General features: G+C 35.1%; 1 protein-coding gene across 9 annotated transcripts in view; it reads left to right on the top strand.

Annotated features, from left to right (window-relative positions):
* The window catches only part of RSRC1 (arginine and serine rich coiled-coil 1), a 443687-nt gene that overhangs the window by 91242 nt on the left and 324870 nt on the right, over positions 1-27575 (top strand). For all 9 annotated transcript variants that reach the window (XM_063704321.1, XM_055381899.2, XM_055381901.2 and 6 more), the window contains exon 4: positions 12072-12245. In XM_063704321.1, the coding sequence (XP_063560391.1) occupies positions 12072-12245 (174 nt within the window). The remainder of the gene's footprint in view (positions 1-12071; positions 12246-27575) is intronic.

The raw sequence follows: 27575 nt of genomic DNA on the forward strand, positions 1-27575 counted from the left end.
TTCTCCTGCGTCAGACTCTCAAGTAGCTGAGACTACAGGCATCATTTATGATCTTGTTTTTGTAGATCCCTGAACTTCAGCACCTTGTTTCCAGTTTTCCTTTATCATCAAGCCACCGGTGGACACCTCCCTTTCCAAAGCGCATCACTTCTAGAGTGTAGGTCATTAAAAAAAATTCCTCTTATTGTTATCGTTTTCGTTGGAATTTAGTAGGGAGTGAAATTAGGTGTCCATGTTCAAAATGTCATCCTGACATGGAATCCATGTTATTTTTGTTCAATGTGTAATTATTTAATTTTAATTACAGTTTTATTTTATGGTAAATGTAATCTTTATTTATAGGTAGGACTTAACTGAATAGACTACTTGAAGTATTGTACTTTTCTTTTGAACGACAAAATATTAGGGTATTTGTTTTGATTACATGTGTTTAGAACTTATTAGCCAATTAAGAAACTTGACAAATTGTTTTTTTAAGGCAGTAATTCATTTTATGTAGAGATGTTGCAGGGACTTTTCTTATTCTGTAGATATTGAAAGCATTTATCTGGTATAATAGGACATCTTGCTGTCCATTTATTGCTTATATATTGGGTGTTCTAGAGTGCCACATTTTTTATCAAATGTTTCTTTGCTTATAATAGATCTCCATATTGGCTTTGGTACTCTAGAGACTTCTAGAGTGATTTATCAGAAATATACTTATTTAAGGAATGAGGGACAAATAACATCTTAAATTTTAATATAGTTTCTTTGGCTTTTTGTTTGTTTGGTCTGGGTAGGAAATCTCTTTACTCTGAACTTGTACTTTCTTCTTGAGGACCATTCAAATTTGTAAGTAAAGTTAGTTAATAAAGTAAATGGAGTTGTTCATATGTCCAGGATGTGAGTTTTATTCAAAATTGTGTAAAATCAATTCTTATGACAACTGAGAAGTTAGCAGCTTAGTTTATTTCAATCTGTGCTTGGTTTCATGGTTGTTTTTAACAGCCTTTAATAATTTTTTTTCTGTTTTTGCATTTACTATTTTTTTCACACGTATTTTCTTCAGAGTCACTTTTTGCTACTTGCAATCTATAAGCATGATTAAGAGGCATACAGCGTGAGGATTAAAACAATGAACATTAAGACATAGAGGGCAGGGGGAAGGTCCAATAGCTTATTCTGTGCATACTGTGCATACTGTGATGTTTTAAAACTTACTACTTTCTTTGAATTTGACATCATGTGACTTGACTTATAGATCTGTTATTGCTATCATAGTTTATTGAACCACACCAGCAACATTTATAGAATATACCAGAATTTTCAAGAGATGAATTGCTTGTATGAAGATGTAGGGTGAATAATGAGCACAATTAGTTTGGAAAATGGCAGGCATATGTTTTCTATAGTAGAGTCCTTGTGTTAGGGAAAAGTGTGAGATGGGTTTGGAGATAACTGAGCTTGCTTAATTAATTGGTAAGGTGGGAGAAGTAGAAGATTGGGAAATAAGGTGCTAGGGAGGATTGGGTAGATAGTACTTGATAGAAGACCTCACTGCTAATTGCAGTATCCCGTTTTTCTATAATGGTGATAAAAATGTGATCAGACTCTACTTCCTCTGGGACAGTGCCAATTAAGCCCTGTTGTCTTCATGTTATAGTACCTCCTTCAAGACCTGCATATGTCCCCCAAATATTTCCTTTTATCCTCCAAAGGCTTCAGGACTTGGATGATAGGTGATATGGTCTTCCTGTTAATAGCAAACCACTGAAGATCATGTATTTGGCTGCCGAGGGTTATCTGTGAAGACAAGGATATTAGTACTTCAGATTATTATTATTCACCTTCCTATATAAAAGATATACATTGAACCTTGAGCGATTGTTATGCCAGCCTTGAGATTTTAAAGGTCTGTCAAAATCAGAATGCTGCTTTTTCATTAGCTATGGTATGAGGGAAACATATTTCGTATGCTTCTGATTCAGATTTTACAAATTCACTCAAATTAGTACCTCCCTCAGTTAACTTCTTTCCTAGTGCCTGCTTCCTTCTCCCAAATAACTTGTGTTGTTTCACAACTCAGTTAGGTAATATTATTTCATTCTCATGGTAAGGTAAATATTATTGTCATTTTGCAGATAAGGAAACAGATGCTCAGAGAGGAAATAGCTTGTTCAGGGGCACTGTTATTTGAGGATTTCTTTATCTTCTAAATCTGAATACGTATGTAACTTTGAGCATATTAGTAACAGATACATTTAGTTTTAAGGGTACAATAAAAACATGATTTTACTAAAATCGACCTCATCTGGAACCACAAATGGTAGTATATTTTGTCCAACAGTATATATTTTTTTAATAAAAAGGGGCAAATGAGTAAGAAATGAGCTTTTATTAGAGATTTAGTTTAAAAATAAGCTCTTAGAATTTTATTAATGTTTAAACTAACTCACCTGTCTTTTGTTACTCTGTATTTTCACAGCTAATTGCCAGAATCATATTTTGGTCCTAAATAATGTGGAACCAAATAATGAAAATAACCCGTATGTCTATATGCATATAATGTATTTATAGTGGCTGAGGTTATCACAAAAAAGGCTGCCTTCCATTTATATTGTTATTGCTTTTTTATCAGAAAACTTTAGAATTTAACTGATTATTGCTAAAAGATTTTAGTAATCTGTTAAAATTTCCATGTATTTACACATAATAGAAAATTTAATCAGAAAAGAATCAGGTAACATCTGTGGGGACAGCAAGTTGTGATAAAATTTTGATATAGAAAGATGCTCATGTCAAAATTAAGGAATAGTCAAGGAAGCTTATAAAGCAAATGGTAGAAATTTTGTATGTGTAAATTAGGACAATAAAATAATTAAACCTATGTTAACATTAGCAGTAATAAATATTGTGAGTTCAGGTCGACGTACTAGTTCATGACTATAATCCCAGAACTTTGGGAGTCTGACACAGGAGGATCACTTGAAGCTAGGAGTTTAAGACCAGTCTGGGCAAAATAGTGAGACCCCGTCTATACACACACACACACACACACACACACACACACACACACACACACACACACACACAAAGAAAAAAAATTACCTGAGCATGGTGGCACAGCTGTAGTCCCACATCTGTAGTCCCAACTACTTGGGAAGCTGATGCGGGAGGATCTCTTGAGTCAAGGAATTTGAGGTTGCAGTAAGATACGATCATCCTGCTGCACTCCAGCCTGGCTGACAGAGTTAGACCCTATCTCAAATAAATAAATAAAGGAATGAAGAAATGTAGGAAGGAAAGGAAAGAAGAAAAGAAAACAAAAAGGAAAGGAAAGGAAGAAGGAAGGAAGAAATTTCTTTTTTTAAAATATACACTGAATAATTATTTGCTTTTATTATATTTATAAACAGTGTTGTCATGAACACCCATGACATTCTTCTTTTGTGCTGGACGAGGAGCTTCAGCACTTTGGGATTCTTTTTTTTTTTTTTTTTTAATTATACATTAAGTTTTAGGGTATATGTCCACAACGTGCAGGTTTGTTACATATGTATACATGTGCCATGTTGGTGTGCTGCACCCATTAACTCGTCGTTTAACATTTGGTATATATCCTAATGCTATCCCTCCCCCTCCCCCCACCCCACAACAGGCCCCGGTGTGTGATGTTCCCCTTCCTGTGTCCAAGTGTTCTCATTGTTCAATTCCCACCTATGAGTAAGAACATGTGGTGTTTGGTTTTTTGTCCTTGCGATAATTTGCTGAGAATGATGGTTTCCAGCTTCATCCATGTCCCTACAAAGGACATGAACTCATCATTTTTTACGGCTGCATAGTATTCCATGGTGTATATGTGCCACATTTTCTTAATCCAGTCTATCATTGTTGGACATTTAGGATAGGTTCCAAGTCTTTGCTATTGTGCATAGTGCCACAATAAACATACCTGTGCATGTGTCTTTATAGCAGCATGATTTATAATCCTTTGGGTATATACCCAGTAATGGGATGGCTGGGTCAAATGGTATTTCTAATTCTAGATCCCTGAGGAATAGCCACACTGTCTTCCACGATGGTTGAACTAGTTTACAGTCCCCTCAACAGTGTAAAAGTGTTGCTGTTTCTCCACATCCTCTCCAGCATCTGTTGTTTCCTGACTTTTTAATGATCGCCATTCTAATGGGTGTGAGATGGTATCTCATTGTGGTTTTGATTTGCATTTCTCTGATGGCCAGTGATGATGAGCATTTTTTCATGTGTGTTTTGGCTGCATAAATGTCTTCTTTTGAGAAGTGTCTGTTCATCTTTCACCCACTTTTTGATGGGGTTTTTTTTTTTTTCTTGTAAATTTGTTTGAGTTCATTGTAGATTCTGGATATTAGCCCTTTGTCAGATGAGTAGGTTGCAAACATTTTCTCCCATTCTGTAGGTTGCCTGTTCACTCTGATGGTAGTTTCTTTTGCTGTGCAGAAGCTCTTGAGTTTAATTAGATCCCATTTGTCAATTTTGGCTTTTGTTGCCATTGCTTTTGGTGTTTTAGACATGAAGTCCTTGCCCATGCCTATGTCCTGAATGGTATTGCCTAGGTTTTTTTCTAGGGTTTTCCTGGTTTTAGGTCTAAGATTTAAGTCTTTAATCCATCTTGAATTAATTTTTGTATAAGGTGTAAGGAAGGGATCCAGTTTCAGCTTTCTACATATGGCTAGCCAGTTTTCCCAGCACCATTTATTAAATAGGGAATCCTTTCCCCATTTCTTGTTTTTGTCAGGTTGGTCAAACATCAGATAGTTGTAGATATGTGGCGTTATTTCTGAGGGCTCTGTTCTGTTCTGTTCCATTGATCTATATCTCTGTTTTGGTACCAGTACCATGCTGTTTTGGTTACTGTAGCCTTGTAGTATAGTTTGAAGTCAGGTAGTGTGATGCCTCCAGCTTTGTTCTTTTGGCTTAGGATTGACTTGGAGATGTGGGCTCTTTTTTTGTTCCATATGAACTTTAAAGTAGTTTTTTCCAATTCTGTGAAGAAAGTCATTGGTAACTTGATGCGGATGGCACTGAATCTATAAATTACCTTGGGCAGTATGGCCATTTTCACGATATTGATTCTTCCTACTCATGAGCATGGAATGTTCTTCCATTTGTTTGTGTCCTCTTTTATTTCCTTGAGCAGTGGTTTGTAGTTCTCCTTGAAGAGGTCCTTCACATCGCTTGTAAGTTGGATTCCTAGGTATTTTATTCTCTTTGAAGCAATTGTGAATGGGAGTTCACTCATGATTTGGCTCTCTGTTTGTCTATTATTGGTGTATAAGAATGCTTGTGATATTTGCACATTGATTTTGTATCCTGAGACTTTGCTGAAGTTGCTTATCAGCTTAAGGAGATTTTGGGCTGAGACAGTGGGGTTTTCTAGATATACAATCACGTCATCTGCAAACAGGGACAGTTTGACTTCCTCTTTTCCTAATTGAATACCCTTTATTTCCTCCTCCTGCCTGATTGCCCTGGCCAGAACTTCCAACACTATGTTGAATAGGAGTGGTGAGAGAGGGCATCCCTGTCTTGTGCCAGTTTTCAAAGGGAATGCTTCCAGTTTTTGCCCATTCAGTATGATATTGGCTGTGGGTTTGTGATAGATAGCTCTTATTATTTTGAGATACGTCCCATCAATACCTAATTTATTGAGAGTTTCTAGCATGAAGGTTGTTGAATTTTGTCGAAGGCCTTTTCTGCGTCTATTGAGATAATCATGTGGTTTTTGTCATTGGTTCTGTTAATATGCTGGATTATGCTTATTGATTTGCGTATGTTGAACCAGACTTGCATCCCAGGGATGAAGTGAACTTGATCATGGTGAATAAGCTTTTTGATGTGCTGCTGGATTCGGTTTGCCAGTATTTTATTGAGGATTTTTGCATCGATTTTCATCAGGGATATTGGTCTAAAATTCTCTTTTTTTGTTGTGTCTCTGCCAGGCTTTGGTATCAGAATGATGCCAGCCTCATAAAACGAGTTAGGGATGATTCCCTCTTTTTCTGTTGATTGGAATAGTTTCAGAAGGAATGGTACCAGCTCCTCCTTGTACCTCTGGTAGAATTTGGCTGTGAATCCGTCTGGTCCTGGACTGTTTTTGGTTGGTAAGCTATTAATTGTTGCCTCAATTTCAGAGCCTGTTATTGGTCTATTCAGAGATTCAACTTCTTCCTCGTTTAGTCTTGGGAGGGTGTATGTGTCGAGGAATTTATCCATTTCTTCTAGATTTTCTAGTTTATTTGCGTAGAGGTGTTTATAGTATTCTCTGATGGTAGTTTGTATTTCTGTGGAATTGGTGGTGATATCCTCTTTATCATTTTTTATTGCATCTATTGGATTCTTCTCTCTTTTCTTCTTTATTAGTCTTGGTAGCGGCCTATCAATTTTGTTGATCTTTTCAAAAAACCAGCTCCTGATTTCATTGATTTTTTGAAGGGATTTTGTGTCTCTATCTCCTTCAGTTCTGCTCTGATTATTTCTTGCCTTCTGCTAGCTTTTGAATGTGTTTGCTCTTGCTTCTCTAGTTGTGATGTTAGGATGTCAATTTTAGATCTTTCCTGCTTTCTCTTGTGGGCATTTAGTACTATAAATTTCCCTCTACACACTGCTTTGAATGTGTCCCAGAGATTCTGGTATATTATGTCTTTGTTCTCGTTGGTTTCAAAGAACATCTTTATTTCTGCCTTCATTTCGTTATGTACCCAGTAGTCATTCAGGAGCAGGTTGTTCAGTTTCCATGTAGTTGATCGGTTTTGAGTGAGTTTCTTGATGCTCAGTTCTCATTTGATTGCACTGTGGTCTGAGAGACAGTTTGTTATAATTTCTGTTCCTTTACATTTGCTGAGGAGTGCTTTATTCCCACTATGTGGTCAGTTTTGGAGTAGGAGTGGTGTGGTGCTAAAAAGAATGTATATTCTGTTGATTTGGGGTGGAGAGTTCTGTAGATGTCTATTAGGTCCACTTGGTGCAAAGCTGAGTTCAATTCCTGGATATGCTTGTTAACTTTCTGTCTCGTTGATCTGTCTAATGTTGACAGTGGGGTGTTAAAGTCTCCCATTGTTATTGTGTGGGAGTCTAAGTCTCTTTGTAGGTCTCTAAGGACTTGCTTTATGAATCTGGGTGCTCCTGTATTGGGTGCATATATATTTAGGATAGTTAGCTCTTCTTGTTGAATTGATCCCTTTACCATTATGTAATGGCCTTCTTTGTCTCTTTTGATCTTTGTTGTTTTAAAGTCTGTTTTATCAGAGACTAGGATTGCCACCCCTGACTTTTTTTGTTTTCCATTTGCTTGGTAGATCTTCCTCCATCCCTTTATTTTGAGCTTATGTGTGTCTCTGCATGTGAGATGGATTTCCTGAATACAGCTCCCTGATGGGTCTGGACTCTTTACCCACCTTGCCAGTCTGTGTCTTTTAATTGGAGCATTTAGCCCATTTACATTTAAGGTTAATATTGTTATGTGTGAATTTGATCCTGTCATTATGATGTTAGCTGGTTATTTTGCTCGTTAGTTGATGCAGTTTCTTTCTAGCCTCGATGGTCTTTACAATTTGGCATGTTTTTGCAGTGGCTGGTACCGGTTGTTCCTTTCCATGTTTAGTTCTTCCTTCACCCACTGTCCTTCACCCACTGTCCTTCACCCACTGTCCGACACTCCCCAGTGAGATGAACTTGATACCTCAGTTGGAAATGGAGAAATCACCCATCTTCTGCGTCACTCATGCTGGGAGCTGTAGACTGGAGCTGTTCGTATTCGGCCATCTTGGCTCCACCCCCCACAAGAAATTTCTTCAAATCACATTGAGAAAGTTTGTGGGTTTATGATCCAATATTCTTCTTTATTAAGTGAACCCATTAGAGATGGACAAGGACAAATATTACTGCTGCTGAAAGCCATGTAATTCTCTTAAAGACTTACATATATCCTGATATGGTTTGGCTCTGTGTCCCCACCCAAATCTCATCTTGTAGCTCCCATAATTTCCACGTGTGGTGGGAGGGACCACATGGGAGGTGATTGAATCATCGGGGTGGGTCTTTCTCACGCTATTCTCATGATAGTGATTGGGTCTCATGAGATCTGAAGGTAAAAACGGGAGTTTCTCTGCACAAGCTCTTTCTTTGCCTGCTGCCATCCACATAAGATGTGAGTTGCTACTCCTTGCCTTCCACCATGATTGTGAGGCCTCCCCAGCCATGTGGAACTGTAGGTCTAATAAACCTCTTTCTTTTGTAAATTTCCCAGTCTCAGGTATGTCTTTATCAGCAGCATGAAAATGGACTAATATATATCCTGAGTATCTAGGATGAGTTCATGTGATGTCTCCATCATCCACATTCTTTATTCTTTGGTAATTTGTATTGGTTATTTGTATTTGCTCTTTTTCTTTCATTTGATGAGTTTTGCTGAGACACTAATTTTATTGATATTCTCAGGGCACTAGATTTTGACTTTGTTAGTTTTCTCTTCCATTGATTTTTCTCTTTAATGTTTCCTTTCTTCCAATTACTTTGGATTTATAGTGCTTTGCTCTTCATTTTGTAGCTTCTTAAAGTGAAACCTTAGGTAATTGATTTTAGATATTTCTTCTTTTCTAGTATAAACATTTAAAACTATAAATTTCTCCCTAAACGTTGCTTTATCTGCATCCCACAAATTCTCATATGTTGTATTTTTCATTTTCATTCAGTTCAAAATATTTTTAAATTTCCTTTGTGCTTTCTTACTTTACTCATGGATTATTTAAAAATGGATTATTTGGTTTCCGTATATCTGGAGGTTTTCTGTATGTCTTATTGTTAAATTCTAATTTAATTCTGTTTTGGTCAGAGAAACATGTTCTGCATGATTTCTGCCTATGAATTCACCCTTTTGATCATCATGAAGTATCCATTTTTATTTTGGGTGACACTCTTACTTTCTGAAGTATAGTTTATGTGATATTAATATATTAACTTTAGCTTTCCTGTACTTGCTGTTTATATGATGCATATATTTTTATCCATTTACTTTTTTTTTTTTTTTTTTTTTTTTTGAGATGGAGTCTTGTTCTGTCACCCAGGCTGGAGTGCAGTGGCGCTATCTTGGCTCACTGCAAGCTCCGTCTCCCGGGTTCACTCCATTCTTCTGCCTCAGCCTCCCAAGTAGCTGGGACTACAGGCACCCGCCACCACGCCCAGCTAATTTTTTGTATTTTTTAGTAGAGACAGGGCTTCACCTTGTTAGCCCGGATGGTCTCGATCTCCTGACCTCGTGATCCCCCCACCTCAGCCTCCCAAAGTGCTGGGATTAGAGGCGTGAGCTACCACGCCCGGCCTGGCCATTTACTTTTAACCTATCTGTGTCTGCTTATTTAAAGTACATATTTTGTAGATAGCATGTAGTTGTTGTTTTAGATGGCATACAGTATTGCTTTTTATTAATTTGACAAACTGCCTTTTTACGATATTTTGTTTATTAATATCTAATGTACTTATTGATATAATTAGATTTAAGTCTATCATTTTATGATTATTTTATGTCTTTCCCTTCTTTTTTCTTTTTGCTTCCTTTCCAGCTTCCTTTTGGATTAATGAGTATTTTTAATAATTCCTTTAAAATCAATATATTGACTTTTTAGCTATACGTATTTTCTTCTTTTTTTAGTAGTTGCTCTAAGGATTACAGTATATGCTCTTAACATTTCAGTGTACTTAGAGTTATTATTGCACCATTTAATGTGAAATATAAGAACCTTTTAACAGTATAGGTTCATTTACCTGCCCCATGCTTTATTCTATAGAGGTTATTTGTATTATGTCTACTTTCAGTATAAACCTTAGAGTAAAATGCTATTATTTTTACTTTGAGCACTTATATGTGTTTTAAATAAATTAAGGGAAATCAGCAGTTTTTGATACTTACCCATTTATTTACTTTCTAGTAGTCTTCATTTCCTCCTAAAGAGCCATGCTTTCATCTGTTATCATTCCTTTTCAGCCTGAAGAACTTTCTTTAGTATTTATTGTAATGCAAGTCTTCTGTTGATATTTGTTTACTTTTCCCTTGTCTCAAAAATGTCCTTATTTTATTTTCATTTTTGAGGGATATTTTTGCTGGGTATAAAATTCTAGGTTGACCTTTTGTTTTCTTTCACCATGTTAAGAATTTCATTCCACTGTCTTCTGATTTCCATTGTTTTTGATAAGAGGTCAGTAGCAATAATTTGTATCATTGTTCCCCTGTATGTAATGTGTTGTTTTTCCTCTGAATACTTTCAAGATTTCTCTTTACCTTTAGTTTTTATCAATTTGACTATAGTATTTCTAATCATGGTCTTCTCAATATTTATCTTACTTGGTTTGTTGAACTTCTAATATAGAATCTGTAAATTTGTCTTTTATTAAATTTGGAAAATTTTCACTCACCACTGAAAAAATGTTTTCTGCTTCATCCTCTGTTTTCTCTATTTCTGGGTTTAAATAAACATGTTAGGCATTTGAATCTTGTCACACAGATCCCTGAGGGGCTCTCTTATTACAGTCTTTTTTCCTCTTAATTCTTCATATTGGGTAATTTTGATTGATTTATTTGCATGTATACAGATTCTTTCCTCTGTTATTACCAGTGTGCTTTTAATCTCATCCAGCATAATTTTAATTTCAGAGATTGTGTTTTTCAATTACAGAATTTTTTTTCATATTCTGGTATTTCTATTGAGATTGCTTAACTTTATCTTCATTATAAGCCTAGTTACACTTACTGCTTTAAAATCCTTATCTGCTAATTTTAACATCTAGTTTAGTCTCAGGGTTGCTCTTCATATGCTGTCTTTTCTTTTAAGAATAGAACACATTTTTTGTGTTTCTTCATATATCTAGGAATTTTGGGTTTTTATCCTGGACAAAGTGAATATCATATTATGAATACTCTGTTATTTTCCTCGAAAAATGTACCTTTGTTTATTTTTTTGTTTAGCAGGGAAATCACATGGTTGGATTAAAATGGCAACAATTCTGTTTTGTTTGTTTTGAGATGGAGTCTTTCTCTGTCACCCAGGCTGGAGTGCAGTGGTGCAATCTGGGCTCACTGCAACCTCCACCTCCGAGGTTCAAGTGAGTCTCCTGTTTCAGCTTCTTGAGTAGCTGGGATTACAGGCATGTGCCACCACGCCCAGCTAATTTTTATATTTTTAGTAGAGATGGGGTTTCACCATGTTGGCCAGGCTGGTCTCGGACCCCTGATCTCAAGTGATCTGCCCGCCTTGGCCTCCCAAAGTGCTGGGATTACAGGCGTGAGCCACTGCACCCAGCATGAAGATAAAATATATTTAATATTCACTAAGTGGAAGTGGGTCATCATAAAGGTTGTCATCCTCATCTTCATGTTGAATAGGCTCAGAAGGAAGAGGCAGAGGTGTGGTTTGCCTTGCTGTCTCAGTGGTGGCAGAGATGGAAGAAAATCCACATGTAAGTGGATCCATGCAGTTGAAACCCATGTTGTTCAAGGGTCAACCTGAGTTGTTTTTAAAAATTATCTGTAGGGTTGTCAGTCTGGTAGATATATATATATATATATGTTTTATCAATATTGTAACCAGAACCTGAAATAATTACTTCTTAGTATTTTACTGTAATGCTTTTAATACAAAGAATAGCTGGATTGGAGTGGATCAGTATTTATATTGGAACAATTAGAAATAAGAAATAAGGTTGAATAGATAATGGAAGCAAAGATTGTAGAGAAAAGGAAAGCCTTATTCTTGTAGATTAAATTAGATATATTATTTGAGGAGATGTGAATAATTAAGACCAGATTTGAACCTTTAAGGCAAACGCTTTTTAACTGCATCATAATTTCCTGTAAAGTTAGCATATATATTTCCCTCATATTATTTTAAGTGAGAGCATTTACTTATAAAGAATCGTATTCAGGTGCTTGCTTCATGTGGTTATTTATTTCTGAGTCCACAACTAAAACTAAGTAGTTTTTTTCAGATAATTTAAGAGTATTTACTTTTCACAATACGAATTATATACTAAGTTTATTTAACAAAATCTGCTTACCGTAGGTCCAGGTCAAGACCTCGTCTCCGTTCTCATAGTCGTAGCAGTGAAAGGTCCAGTCACAGAAGAACGCGTAGTCGGTCTCGGGATAGAGAACGACGTAAGGGCAGAGATAAAGAGAAAAGAGAAAAGGAGAAGGATAAAGGGAAGGACAAGGAATTACATAACATCAAACGTGGGTAAGTTGGAGCAAATCTTATCTGGTAAGGACTTGGTGATTCCATGGCGATGTTCAAACTAAATTTTTGTTCTCTGAGGTTTTTCTTGTGGCTTATTTGCTATAAGAGTAGAAGAAAATGGAATAAAAAGAGAGAATACAGTAGAGAAGGAAGAAAGGATAAATCAAAATAGTTACCTCAGATTTTTACTGTGGTACATTTTCATTTCTATTTTTATTTAATAATAATATAACAATATTGGAATCAATATAAACAGCAATATCAAAGTTTAGTATGTAAGTAGAGGAAAATTTGCCTAATTCTGTAGGAAAGTTTCATACCCTGTTTCCTTTGTTATGAGTATGAACTTAAAATTTGAAGACTACTTAGTGATTAAAAATGTCTATTACCATATTGTAAAGCTGTTAGCGGAAAAAGTTGAAACAGAAGGAGGGGACCATGTGATTTACTATTGTTTAAGCCTTTTTTAATATAGAATGGGAGCTTGGGCAATATTAGGGTATGTGTGTGTTTGTAAGAGTGAGTGTATCTGCTTATGAGGTCCAGATTTTATTTTTCATAGAATTGATATTATTAAAACAATGAGATTCTAGTTTTGTCCATTTAGAGACAGAACTTGAAATCCACTCATAAGTGTTTGTCAAATTAGAAAACATTAAAATGAAACAATCTTTTTTAACAGAGTAAATTTACAGCATCTTGTTTGTTTTATTCAAAATTGTAATTGGGGTCTTTTATTCTAGGAAGTAGAATCTAATCTTGGAATTTATCCTCTTTTGTCAGTCTTTCAATGTCTTGTGTGAATATATTTATTGTAATACTTCAATATAAATGTGTTTATATTTAATGTATTAGTTTTCCATGTTGAAGAGTTTACTAGGATTGCACTTATAGTATCCTGAGATCTTGATTCTATAAAGAATTATTAAGTTTATTAAAAGATACAGAACTGTTTCCTCATTCCTTTCTTTTTCACAGTTGTTTGTGTGTTTATTTTTTATTTCCAAATTTATAGTGATGTTATATAAATCTGCCTAGATTGTTGGCTTTTAAGTATTCTTTAAATGTTAAATTTGTGGTGGAGTTTGGAAGAGGATAACATTATTATTATGTGACTTTTGTTCGCCTGATCATCCCACAACCATTAATGTACAGTGATCAGTTATGTTCCTGTAAAATTCTGAGTTCTATCCTCTTCTAGTTTTAAGGATTATGAAATGTTACAGGAGAGGAGTTAGAAGTTAGATACCTGTCTGTAAGGGTGGGGAGGCTGAGTTAGCCAGCACTGGTAAAATGGAATGAAGGCAGAAAGCATATTGGGAAAATCTCTTGGTAATGGGAGAAAGTCAGTAGGATGATAAATTTGAAGGGAGGATTTACATACAGTAGAGTTCTGAGTCTGCAAAATATGCTTAATGAATAAAACTTGTCAATCAAGGAACTGCCTTGCTTCTGGTTCCTTTTAAAATTTTTTCTTCTTTTGGTTTTGTTTTTAAAAATTACATGGCTATGGAAGAAAGCTATGATTTTTACTGGTCATTAAATTTTTGCCTTCCACCTCACCAAAGTTTACTTTTTTAGAATAATACTTGTGTAATTGCATAAAATTTATATTATATAAAACATTATATGGGGGATTTTAAAGGTAAGAAATATGAGAGAGTGAATAAAACAGAAAGGTTAGATTGTGTTAAAAAGGGTTTTCATATGGTAACATTAATCTTGAATGTCTAAGCCAGCTTTACAGGTTAGACTTATCTCTCACTCATAGTTGATTGTGTTCAAGTGGACCAATTTCTGGATGGCAAGTTTACAAGATAATAGTGTTGTATTTATCGTTATTTCTTAACATTAATTTCAACAAAGGCAATGAACAAAGTCAAAATAAGAGGTGCAAAATAAAAGGGCACTGGGGACTGATGCCAAAAAACTGTGGGTAGTCTGCATTATGGTTTTAGTGGGCCATAGTAGAGGATAGTGTTGTGTTAGGGTGCCCTTTCCCTTGCTTAGTGCTGAGGTGCACACAGATTTTTATATTTCCTAAGCCTGATTTTCAAGCCATTCTGGACTTAGAATCTTTTGTATCACTCAGAGCACCTAACGTACATGTTAATTTTTGTTAAATATTTAATATTTAAATATTGATTATCAAATATGCACATTCATTCATCTGTTTACTTGTTCAGTCAACAGTATTTAAATGCCTTCTTCTTGTCAGGTACTGTGTTAAGTAATAAGGATATAAATGTTAGTGCCAGTACTGCTTGGAGCTTTCACACAGGTGGGAATATAAACATGTGTAGAAGGGAAGATATGCAAGTGATTATAGTAAAGTCAGATGAATTTTTCCAGTAGGAAAGGTAAAAAGAGCTGTGGAAACACTGTACCAGTTAGGATGCTTTGGCTGTAACAAAACCTAACTAAGAGTAGCTTCAATTAAACCAAGGGTCAGCAAACTTTTGTAAAGGGCTAGATTAGGGGTATCCAATCTTCTGGCTTCCCTGGGCCACACTGGAAGAAGAAGAATTGTTTTGGGCCACATATGAAATACTCTAATGATAGCTGATGAGCTAAAAAAAATCACAAAACTCTCATAATGTTTTAAGAAAGTTTATGAATTTGTGTTGGGCCACATTCAAAGCTGTCCTGGGCTGCATGTGGCCCACGGGCTGCAAGTTGGAGAAGATTGGGCTAGATAGTAAATAATTTAGGCTTTCTGGATCATTTGGTCTCTGTTGCAACTACTGAACTTTACAACTATAGGTAATAGTAAACTAACAGGCAGGCCGTATTACAGTAAAACTATTTATAAAAACGGGTATCTGGCTGGATTTGGCTCAAGAGTTGTTATTTGTCATTTCTGGCTTAAACTATGAGTGCACTTACCGCTAATAATGAGCAGTTTAGAAATAAGCAGTCTGAGGCTGTTTTTATACTTCTCACAGGCCAGTCTAAGCATGTTGGCTTTCATTTTCAGTCTTGACGCCTTCTGGTTGAGAGATATTTCCCTCCATAAACTTCAAGCGGTTGATCTTAACTAGTCTCTGTGTCAGGGAAGGGCTCTCGGATGAAGTGATTTTACATATTGAAGTAAGAGATGGGGAGGAATGATCATGCAAAATGAATTTCATATGGAAAGGCTTGGAGGCATCAGGATGTGTGTGGTACAATTTGAGGGACTGAAGTCTAGTGGGGCTTGGTTTAGAGTAGAAGATAAATAATGATGAGAGATGATTATGAGAGGGCTTTGAGTATGCAGTTAATTCTGGAGGCAGTGGGATGCTAATGTAGAGTTTCAAGTAGAGAAATGATGTGATTGGGTCTACATGGGGTATGAACAAAATGCTTTACTCACAGTGGACGTAAAAAGAAAAGCATCGGCCAGGCATGGTGGCTCACACCTGTAATCTCAGCACTTTGGGAGGCCGAGGCGGGTGGATCACCTGAGGTCAGGAGTTTGAGACCAGCCTGACCAACATGGTGAAACCCTGTCTCTACTAAAAATACAAAAATTAGCTGGGCATAGTGGTGCGTGCCTGTAATCCCAGCTACTTGGGAGGCTGAGGCAAGAGAATTGCTTGAACCCAGGAGGCAGAGGTTGCAGTGAGCTGAGATCGTGCCATTGCACTCTAGCCTGGGCGACAAAGTGAGACTCCGTTTAAAAAAACAAAAGATAAGCATCTAACATTTTAAATGTATTTTTTCAGTGTCAGGAATTTTGCTAAGCATTTGACATATATTATCTCATTTAATAACCTGATGAATTAGGTGCTTTTATTATCCTATTAATATAGATGAAGGTGCTTAGGCTTATGGTCATAGAGCTAATAAACGGCAGAGTTAGGCTTCTAATTCAAATGGACTGACTGTCACCTGCCTCTTAACGACACACTATCCTCATTTCTTTAGTAATCCATAATTATTAATGATGAACAGGAGAGTTTGAGATCAAGTGATATACTGTTGTTTAAACGTTCCTAGAAAATAGAACTGAAAGAATTTTCTGTACACAGTTTTTCCCTGATCAGCCCAGAAATCTCATTAGTAAAAGATTGATCCCTTCTTTTCTCCCTCTCTCTTCGTTCTTACTTTCCCACCTCAGCATTTCATCTATTTAGAATTATATTTAATTATCTTCACAGACAATTCCTAGGCCTTAATTAAGTTTATTTTAGTGATGGTTTCATTAGCTGTCTTTTTTCCAGGTGGCTTTAAAAAATTTATGGAGAGAGAGAGAGAGGAAAAAGGATTCACAAACATTTAAATTAGGACTTATGTATTAGTTCATTGTGATTGTGCAGTGCATGACAAGTGTTTTAGCTTGTGCTAAGTAACCTAAGTGCTTCTTCACATGGGAAAACAACCTATGTGCAAAAGTAACAGTATTTAGATAGATAGATAGATAGATAGATAGATAGATAGATAGATAGATAGATAGATAGATAGGGGTAGACAGACAGACAGACAGACAGATAGGACACAAAGTATATATTTATAAAGCACAAAGCAAGGACAGTAAGTACAATAATGGTAAAGCAAGGTAAAGGGTGTTTATAAATTGGGAAAAACAAAGCAGGAAAGAAAGGAATGCTCAAGCAGGAATTAATGAGCTTAATAATGAGGGAGAGCTTTTTTATACTTTTGAGAAAAAAATGCGAAATCAGATAATTCTGAAAAACCCTTTTTACATAACAGCTAATTATAGTTCTGGAAATACCTAGAACATTAAAATTGTAGAATTCGTCTTATAATGTCTTAAATTGGCCCGCTAATTTTATTTATCTACTGATTTAGGAAGACCTAATATAAACTGGAAAGGTCTCAGGAGTTTGTAGGGACTAAAAGATGCCTTTCCTTATAACACTGTGTGAATGATTAATATAAGAAAGACACCGAGTCCTGTCTGAAATTTTATCAAGAATGTTTAATGACTTTTAATGTTTTATATTTATAAAATTTAGTTTCTAAGAATATTTTCTCCTTTAAACACTGATACAGATTTTTTTTTGTTTTCCCTCCAAATTTTAAAAATAAATATTTATCTTATCTTTAGAAAATTTTATTTTTTAAAAGTGAAAGCAATTTATTAAGAAAGTAAAGGAGTAAAGAATGGCTACTCCGTAGTCAGAGCAACTGTATTTCTTTTTTTCTAATTTGTAATTTTTAGAGACAGGGTCTCACTTTGTTGCTCAGGCTGGAGTGCAGGGATGTAATCATAGCTCACTGCAACCTTGAACTCCTGGACTCCAGTGATCCTCCCACCTTAGCCTCTTAAGTAGCTAGTACTGCAAGTGTTCACCACAAAACTTGGCTAATTTTTTTATTCTTTATTTTTTCTTGAGATAAAGTCTCACTATGTTGACCAGGCTGGCCTCAAACTCCTGGTCTCAAGCAATCCTCTGGCTTTGGCCTTCCAAAGCACTAGGATTACAGGAGTGAGCCACTGTGCCAGGCCCTAGATCATTACAATTTTTATAAGGGATAATGTCTTTGCATTATGAAAATAGATTTTTCTTAATAGCAGAGTTGTTAAGTTGAAATTGGATACAACATTATTTTGTTAAACTGTTATTGAGAGTCAACAATCAGAAATAGGAAACTTGTCATGGCATCTCATAATTGCAATTTGATTTGATGATGGTGAATGTTATACATCCTATCTAAGTCTTCTGTGGATTAACATATTATTGGACCTTCTTTACCTACATCTTGATCCAAATTCCCTAACATATAGTTGACTGCTATAAAACCTCTTTAAAGATGTCTTTGAAAAATTAGTTGTGAACAAATATGTAAGTAGCCACTAGTGATGTTCCACTACTCATTCTTAAATCACAGTGCCATCCTTAAAAGGGGAATTTGGATGGGATTGATTTAAATCACCAGCTAGGAAAATTTGGTTTAAGGCAGTTGTTGCCTACTGCTGTGGTTTGAATGTCTCCCAAAGTTTTTGTGTTGGAAACTTGATCCAAATTGTGGCAGTGTTGGGAGGTGGGACCTTTATGGAAGGTGGGTCTTCCCTCATGAATGGATTAATGCAGTTATCAAGGGAGTGGGTATGCTATCATGGGAGTAGGTTTCTTGTAAGGCTTCCCCCTCCTACGTGCTCTTTGCCTTTCTTCTTTGGAATGATGCAGCAAGAAGTTCATCATCAGATGCTGGCCTCTCAATCTTGGACTTCCCAGCATCCAGAACTGTGAGGCAATAAATTTTTATTCATTATAAACTAATGACCCAGACCATTGCATTCTGTTATAGCAGCACAGAATGCACCAAGACACCTACTAAAATGCTTTCTTCATAATTTGAATAACTTTAGAATTCATTAGGAACCTAATTTTGTATTTCTAAGTGTGGCTTTCTTCATGACCTGCTACCGTGAAAAGTTTTCACCTTTATTATTTCCTCATTGGATTTTCAGTAGATGGATGCTGTTCTGAGAAATGTACCCAACAAGACTTTTGGGATATTTTACTGAAATACTTGTATTTGTACATTCTTCCATTTTTCTTTGTATAATTTTCAGAAGCTTTATACTTTTTGAGAGAGGTAAGAATTTGCCTCTGGATATATAATTTATTTTTCTATAAAATGGGGATGGTGGTACTTAAAAAGCTATAAGTATTATAAGCAGTGTGAATAAGAAAACTAGTACCATGTAGTAATCATACTTTATAGATATATGTTAGTTATGGCTTTAACCTTGGCAAAATTCCAGTGTCTTCAGTTTTAGAGTTTCATGTAATAAATTCCTGTCAATAAGGGGTTTTGTTTTTTATTCCCTCTACCTAGTGATTGGTAGAAGATGTTGGGAGTGATTTGGGAAAGCTGGACTCTGAGCTTTGACAGCAGTTACATACTTACAGAGTCTGTCATATTTTTCCTAACCTGTTATTTCTTTATACAGCAGGAAGTAATTTATGCTAATTTACCCCTATTTGCATATAGGTTATAGAGTTCTGTGGTGCAGAGCATGCTTAGAACTCCTTTTAAGTGTCTGTTTGGATCAAAGCAGGGCTGTGTGATAGCTGTTGTCTGACACCAAGCCGTGTGGTGTTGTTTTCATTAAACATTTATCACACTTCCAATGTGACAGCAGGCAACTTTGTGCCAGGATAACATGTTTTCATGCAAAATTTATTGAAAAAGACGAAGACTTTGTAAAGAGATCTTGTTGCCTTTCACCAGTGGCGAAGGGTAAATGTTTGGTTCGAAAGCAGTATATCGAAAGTATACCTTTAACACATGTCATTATAGCATGCAAAAAAAAAAAAAAGCTTCATACCGTCAATTTTGTTAAGCAGGTAAACAAATACATCTTTATATACATGTGTGCACTGGAATCTTTTTAAATTAAAGTTTTTACAGTTTCCTCATAAATCAAATGAATATTATAACATAGTAGCCCATTGTGTTGTTGGCCATTCTATATTACAGCAAAATTTACCACCCAATTTCTATTCTGTGGGTTTGAATATTTGGTATTAGTTCTGATTTAACCAAAATAATCTAATTTTTTAGAAAAGATGAGGTCAAGAAAGGGAACATAATATAACAAAAAACATATTCAGCAAAAGCAGGAGACAAGGATTTCCTCAGTACTCCAAGGTCACCACCTTTCTTTTATACATTATATCAGTACATCTAAATTATCACACAGTGTGCCCAATGGGATTTGACTTGAATTATGCCTGATAATGTCTTAAATGGCATGAATTGTAGGTTCATTCTCTTTTTTGGTGATTGCTCGACTGTGAAAGCTTTAGAATGAGAGAAGGTACTTTAAATTTCATTTTTCATTCCACAGGAGGCTGAGGAATTAGGGATATGTGAAGAAGTTAGAGGATGGGAGTAGCCTCATGCTGGACTTTTTAGTAAGTTTCATTACATGATCTATAAAAAATTTAGTGGACCCTTTGCAAGAGGTGTTACAAAAATTATGTTAGCATTAACATTCAGGAATAAAAGGGAAAGAGTACTGAGTTGTAGTGTAATGGAAGACCCTTGTCTTTGGACCGGTATGGAATGCACAGAAACCTTCAAATTCTGAGTCATTATGCTTTGGAGCTACTGAGGGATGATTGTTTTTAAAACAGCAAAACCATGCCTCATACAAATATACATGAACACTTGCCAAAGATATTACTTACCTAATTAATGAGAAAATGAGATGTTACAAGTAGCTCAAAGGATCAGGAGTAGGCACAAACGTAGGCTACCAAAAATCTAGCCATGAATAACGTAATAGATTCAAAACTAGCTTCTTCCACATAGGGGAAGGAAATCAATTACACCTCCACTGGACAAAATTCATTTGCCTGTTTATAGAAAAGAATTATTTGCATTGCTATCAATTATCTATAATCTGTGGAGTCTAAAAATACCTCAGATAAGGAAAGGTGCCCTAGACAATATACCCAGTAGTCTTTTTTGATCATCTCAAGTCATTTACAGTTTTTTTCCTGAGAAGGCAAGTAACTTTTTTGAACTTTAAATTTATTCTTCCATAAGATGGAGATAATGGTAATTGAGAAGATGTTAACTATTAGAAGCAGTGTGTGTCAGAAGACTAGTACTATGTAGTAGCAGCTCAATAAATGGTCATCATTTTATTTTTTATTGATAAAACAGTTTTAACTATTGGTTTTGTGATTACCAGTTTCTCAACTATCATTCTTTTTTCTCACTTTTGTGTCTTTATAAAGGTTGTTCCTTCAGTCTGAAATACTTTCTTCTCTACTTTTCTTGCCAGTTGCTATTCATCTTTTTGGGTTCATTTTAAATTTCATTTATTTTGTAAAGTATTCCTAACTCCTCAAGAGTGTGCTGAGTACCCCTGCGGTTAATTCCCATTGTATTTGTACCTAATCTGAATAGAGTTTTGTAATGCTACGATTACAAATTACCTTGTCTGTCTTAGTTAACATTGTATTTACTTGGATTATAGTAAGTACTCAAATATTTGTAGAATGAATAATACATGTTTATTTTGAAGTTGATTTTAGGTAATTAAATCCAGCTTAGAAACATGTAAAAGTGATAACATTGCATTTTTTTTAAGCAACTTTTTTGTACTACCCCATTTCTGGTTCAAGTGTGCATGTGCATTCACATACATACACTACTTCCATCCAAGTCTCCAGACTGCATTAAAAAAAAATCCTATGTAACTTTCACTTTTTTCTGTATTTTAAATGTTATCAATCATGCTACAGTTAGTATCATTTAGCATCAGTTGTTTAAAAAATTGAATGTCACTGCTAGGATTCATATTTTAAATACCAATTAAAATTCCAGTCCTGATTGATCACTCTTCATGCCTAGTCTAATTTATTTCAGGAACTTAATTGATATCACCTATTCTGTTGATTTTGTATATGGTTACAGGACAGACTACCAGACTTAAACACACTATTTCATAGAGATCTTTAACTGAAGGCCTTAGTGTTTGCCTTTAGTAAGGTTATGAATGGCTTTGTAAGCTAGAGAGTCTGCACTACTGTTAGAGGAACGTAAAGGGAATAAACTTGGAGTGCCAGTCAAGTCTTTTCTTCCTAAGTAAACAAGTAGGTCCCCTAAATGCTAAGCTGTTGCTTATAATCACTCATTACAGTTCTAATTTATATCTCATTGTAAAGCATCTTGAGTATCCCTGATATGAATGATGCTAAACCAAATGGAAGCAGTCTGCTGTGTATTTTTTTAAAATTCGAGTTTATTCTGTTCTCACAGGCTTTCTCCCCAGTCTAGTGATCATTGGAGTGGCATCTCCAAAATGGAACAGATTGGAATAAACCATAATGCTTGATTGACATGTTAGATAAATCTTGGTCAGCACAAGTATAGAATCAGAAATTTATCCTCCTTTGATTAAATGGCAAAGATTGAAGAAAACAGATATCTCTATGTTGATTTATTTTTATATCCTAATGTGATATTATAGGACAGTTTTAAAGTGCCTGGTTTAAATATTCTTAATATCCTAGTTAATAAAATGAGTACAGCCAGATGATAGGAATAACATATGTCTCTTTGGATAGATGTAGTTATGGGGTGTACTTTTCTACTAAAGCAGAGTAAGTTGTAATGCATTCCATTTGTGTAAATGTCGTCAACATATCTTAGATTTCAAGGCAATGAAAGTATATAATAAAAGAAAATCTCCAAATGGTATCATTGGGGTTAATGCTTTTCATTTAGTGATAAAGATATGATCCTTGGGTTCCAAGATTGCATATAACTACAGGAAGATAAGGATAAATCTCAGAGAATGAACCTTGTGGGTATAAACACAAAGCACTTTTTAATGCTATTACATATGTGATGATCACTAACATAGCAAGTGCAGTTAGGGAAATACAACAATGAGTACTGCTGTTTTAATTCTCTCTGAACTCCTGCAGGAGGTTTTGAAATTGCAGTCTTTGGCCCCTGTGGATATGCCAGCCTGTGACAGGCCACCTGGAAATAGATCATGAAAATCAATTTGGTTGTCATGTTGCAGCCTTAGCTTCTTTTTCTTGAGAAAGATAAAGGAGGGCATTCTACATTAGAAAAAGAAATGGGTAGATATCAGATTTTGAAAAATAATGTGTATTTGGAATAAGCCAGATGTGAAATTCATAACTACTTAGAAATTAAGTACTCTTAAAAATTGTAAAAGACAGGAGTGGAAGAAAAATGTTTTCATTATTCAAAGCTCTCTAGGCAAAGACAGCTTTAGTGTAGTCAGCCTTCCATACCCGCAGGTTCCACATCCATGGATTCAACCAACCACAGATCAGAAATGTTTGTGGGAAAAAACAATAAAAATAACAATACAACAATAAAAAATTATACAAAAAATACAGTATAACTATTTACATAGCATTTACATTATATTAGGTAGAATTAATCTAGAGATGATCTAAAGTATACAGGAGGATGTGTTACTGTGCTATTTTGTGTAAGGGACTTGAGCATCCTTGGATTTTGGTATTCATATTGGGTGAGTTTTAGTAGTTTTTGGTTATCAAAGAATTGGCTTATTCCATCTTAGTTGTTGAGTTTATATTCATAGAGTTGTTCATAGTATTCCCTTAGTATCTTTTTAAAATTTTTGTATGACCCGTAGTGATAACTTCCTTTCATATCCTGATTTTTTGAGTAAGTATTGCTAGAGGATTTTTTGGGGTTCATTGGTATCTTTTGTCAATGTTTTTCTTTGTTCAATTTTATTGATTTCTGTTCTTTATTATTTTTTTCTCCTTCTTTGAGTTTATTTGTACATGTTTTTCTAGTTCCTTAAGGTAGGACCTTAGATTATTGATTTGTGATCTTTTTTCTTTTCTAATACAAGTGTTTAATGATATAAATGTCTGTTTAACCACTGCTTTAGCTACATCCCACAAATTCTCATATGTTGTGTTTTTATATCTTCTCAGTTCTCAATATTTTCTAATTTTCCTTGTGATTTCCTCTTTGATTCATGGATTATTTAGATATGAAATATATGATTTCAAGTGTTTGGAGATTTCCCTGTATCTTTCTTTTACTGATTCTCGCTTCATTTCATTATGACCAAAAAACATACTTTGTATGATCGTAGCTCTTATAAATTAGTTAAGGTTATTTTTATGAATTAGGATATGGTCTGTCTTGGTGAATGTTCCATGTGTATTTTGCTGTTGTTAGGTCATCTGTTGTATAAATGGCAATTAAATCCAGTTGGTTGATGGGAATTTTCTATCTCTTGGCTTATTTCCATCTACTAGTTGTTGATTACTAAAAAGAAGTGTTGAAGTCTCTAACTATAATTCTGTATTTTGTTACGTCAGATTTTGCTTTGTGTATTTTTTAGCACTTTTGTTTGGTTTTATTTGGTGTATGTTTAAGATTGTTGTCTTGGTGATTTGGTGCTTTCATCTTTGTTCTTCATAGTTTTATTGCTACAGAATACACATTGTATGATGTTAATATAGCTATTCTTGATGTCTTTTGATTGGTGTTGGCCTGGTATATCTTTTTCCATCTTCCATCATTTAATTTTTAACATGCTTACATCATTATATTTGAGATGAGTTTCTTGCATATAGATAGTTTTTTTTTTTTTGGTAAATGTAGAGACAGATTTTGCTGTGTTGCCCAGGCTGGTCTCAAAATCCTGGCCTCTAGAAGTCCTCCTGCCTTGGCCTCCCAAAGCATCTGGCCTTGTATTCATTTTAAAAATCCATTCTGAGAGTTAGTCTTTTAATTGGTGTGTTTACATGACTCACTTTAATATAATTATGGATATGTTTGGATTTAGGTCTTCCCTTCTGTCATTAATTTTCTATTTATTTCCTCTGTTTTATTTCTGATTTCCCTTTCCTATATTTTTATGGGTTGTTTGGACATTTTTTATTACCTCATTTTAATTTCTCTGTTGTATTTTTGAGTACATTTCTGTATATAGATTTTTTTAGTGGTTGCCCTAGGAATTATAATACACGTACTTAATTCTTCACAGTCTACTTAGAGTCTGTGTTTTATTGCTTCAGTTGGAATGTGGAAATGTAACCAGCCTTTAATCCTTAATTCTGAAAACCTCATGAGGCAAAGTTTATAGTTTTTGCTTTAAACTGGCAAAGATATTTTAGGATGAGGAGATTATGTTTTACTTTTACTTAGATATTTTACCATTCTGTTGTGTTGTAGGGTTAATTTTAAGTTTTGCAAATACTTACCATTTTTGTTACTTTTAATTATTTTTCATCTTTGAGCTTCTGCTTGAGATAATTTTTCTTTATCCTGAAGAGCATCCCTTATTATTTTTGTAAATTCTCAGGTTTTAAAATTTTGTGTGAAAATATCTGTATTTCTCGTTTGTTAGAAATTCAGTGAGCAATGAATTATAAGTAGACATATATTTTATTAGGTTGGTGCAGAAGTAATTGCGATTTTGCCATCACTTTTAATAGTTCCGTAATATAAAGGCATAATTTTATTTTCCCCTGACTTTCTTAATTTTGTTTTAGAAGTTCTGGGTTTCTGGTTTTTAGCAGTTTTACTATGATGTGGCAGTTTTTGTTTTTTTATGTTTAGCTTCAGTTCACTTACTCTCTCTTTTTTAAAAAAAACTATTATGTCTAATCTGCTAAGTGTATCTGTTGAGTTCTTAATTTTCTGTAATATATTTTATATTTTCTTTATTATATTTTTGAAATTCTAATCTTTTGTATTCCTTTTATGGTTTCCTCTTCACCAGTTCTCAATTTTATGTTTATCTTCTTTCAGCTACTAGGTTTAGTTATTTTGTAGTCTATGACTTTAATGTGTAGTCTCAATGGATTCATTTCTGTTGCCTCTGAGAGTAATCCGGGATAATATTAATCTAGTCTCAACAGTTAAATTGCTAACTCTTACAGGCCATCAAACAAACAAAAAGTTGTTTTAAAAAATTTCCAGCCATTGTAATAGTTCTTTAGAAAAAGGGTTGATTCAAATTATCGAATCTACCATTACTAGAATGGGAATTTCCATCCTATTTTATTATCTCCCACATACCTGAGCGTCCAGAGGTGAATTTGTTATCCTTCTTACTTTCCCTTCTCCCTTCCAAACCGTTGTTCGTCTGCTCTTTATTTTGAACTAAGTAAATTAAAACCTGTTCCTCTGATGCTCATGTTATTCACCATGAAACTATCTTTCCCTTCATTTTGCTGTCATAATATGTGTTAGGCAGTGCTCCTTTTTCACTAAAGACTAGCATCTGGCTTACAGTCTTCCTGTCCTTGAATCCATTTTCCAAGTCTTGAGTAGGCCAGAACTATTCTTAGAACTTCAGATATATCTATACAGTTGCCTGTTGGACATGTCTAGAATCTCAAGTTCAGTATATTCAAAACTAATCTCATGAGTGCTCCCCACCAAGAGGAGAATTAAAAGATGTGATCAAAGTTGTATGTACCTTCAGGGTTGCTAGAATATAAATTAGTAATGAGTACTGCTCTTCTCCAAAGAGTCCATGATATGACTCTTTGAGAATATGAGAATCCTCTTCTCCAAAGAGTCCATGATATGTTACTGTGGTAGATGTAGTAGAAACAACATTAGACTGGTATGTGTGGGTTCTAGCGTTGGCTCTTCTGCTCACTTGTATGTGACTTTGGGCTGGTCACTTAACATCTCTGAGTTTTATATTCTTTATAAAATGTGAGGCATGGAGTAAACGGTCTCTCAAGTCCTTTTTTGTGGTAGAAAATTTGCTCACCAGTCTTCATTGAAGAGGAGTACAATATTCTGGGATTGAAGAGGAAAGCATTTTAGTATAATTCTAAATTATGATGTTAGGTTCCTCACATTAAATTAATTTTCCTGAGGATTCTCTACCTTTCCCACATGCAGGGACAGTGATAACTGATGATAGCCTAGGTATTACCACCTAGCTGATGCCCTCCCTCCATTTTGTCATTTATTCATCAAATGCCAGGAACTGGGTTGGGTCTTGGAGATTCATTCCATGGTGATGGATAATAGTTATATTGCCTAACATTATGGAAATTATGGTCCAGTGCGTGTGTGTGTGTGGGGGGGGAAATTGTAAATATGAAATCACATAAATATCATTTTTAATAGTGATAAAAAGCCAAGCATAAGACATGTGTAGTGCTTTGAGCAGAATATAATGGTGGGGATGGAGATTTATTTGACCTAGAATAGTTGGGGCAAACTTTCCTGAAGAAATAGGATGAGTAGGAGTTAGTGAGGGAAGGAGCAGGGAGAAGAAAATTACAGAGAGAGGAAACATCATCAACAAAGGCCTCTAGAATGGAGGCACACTGGTATGAACAGGGACTGAAAGATGATCACAGAAGCTAGAATGGAGAGGAGGGGAAGCACAGTCTGAGATGGGGCTGGAGAAACAGATAGGGGCTAGACTATGCAGGGCCTTGTAAACCTGGTTAAGGATTTTGGTCTCTATCTTAAGGGTAGCAGGATGCCTTTGAAGTGGTTTAATCTGATGGGTGACATGATCAGATTAGTGTTTTGAAAAGATCACTCCAGCTGCAGTGTGGAAAACAGATTGCAGAGGGATAAGTAAGAGTGGATGCGGAGAAACCAGATAAGTAGCACAGTAATCTAGGAGAGATGTAATAGTAGCTTGGGCCAGGGATTTGGCATTGGAGATGGAAAAAAGTTGATGAATTTGAGACATATTTATGTATTTAATGATAGGTTTGATTTGGTAAATGAGATGCAGATGTTAAGGATAACCATTAGTTTTCTGATTTATATCATTGGAACAATGGTGAGACTTTTTACTGAGCAAGGATTACATTGGAAGATGGCATGGTATCATACATTTGCTTT

Source organism: Gorilla gorilla, chromosome 2, assembly GCF_029281585.2.
Source record: "Gorilla gorilla gorilla isolate KB3781 chromosome 2, NHGRI_mGorGor1-v2.1_pri, whole genome shotgun sequence".
NCBI lineage: Eukaryota > Metazoa > Chordata > Mammalia > Primates > Hominidae > Gorilla > Gorilla gorilla.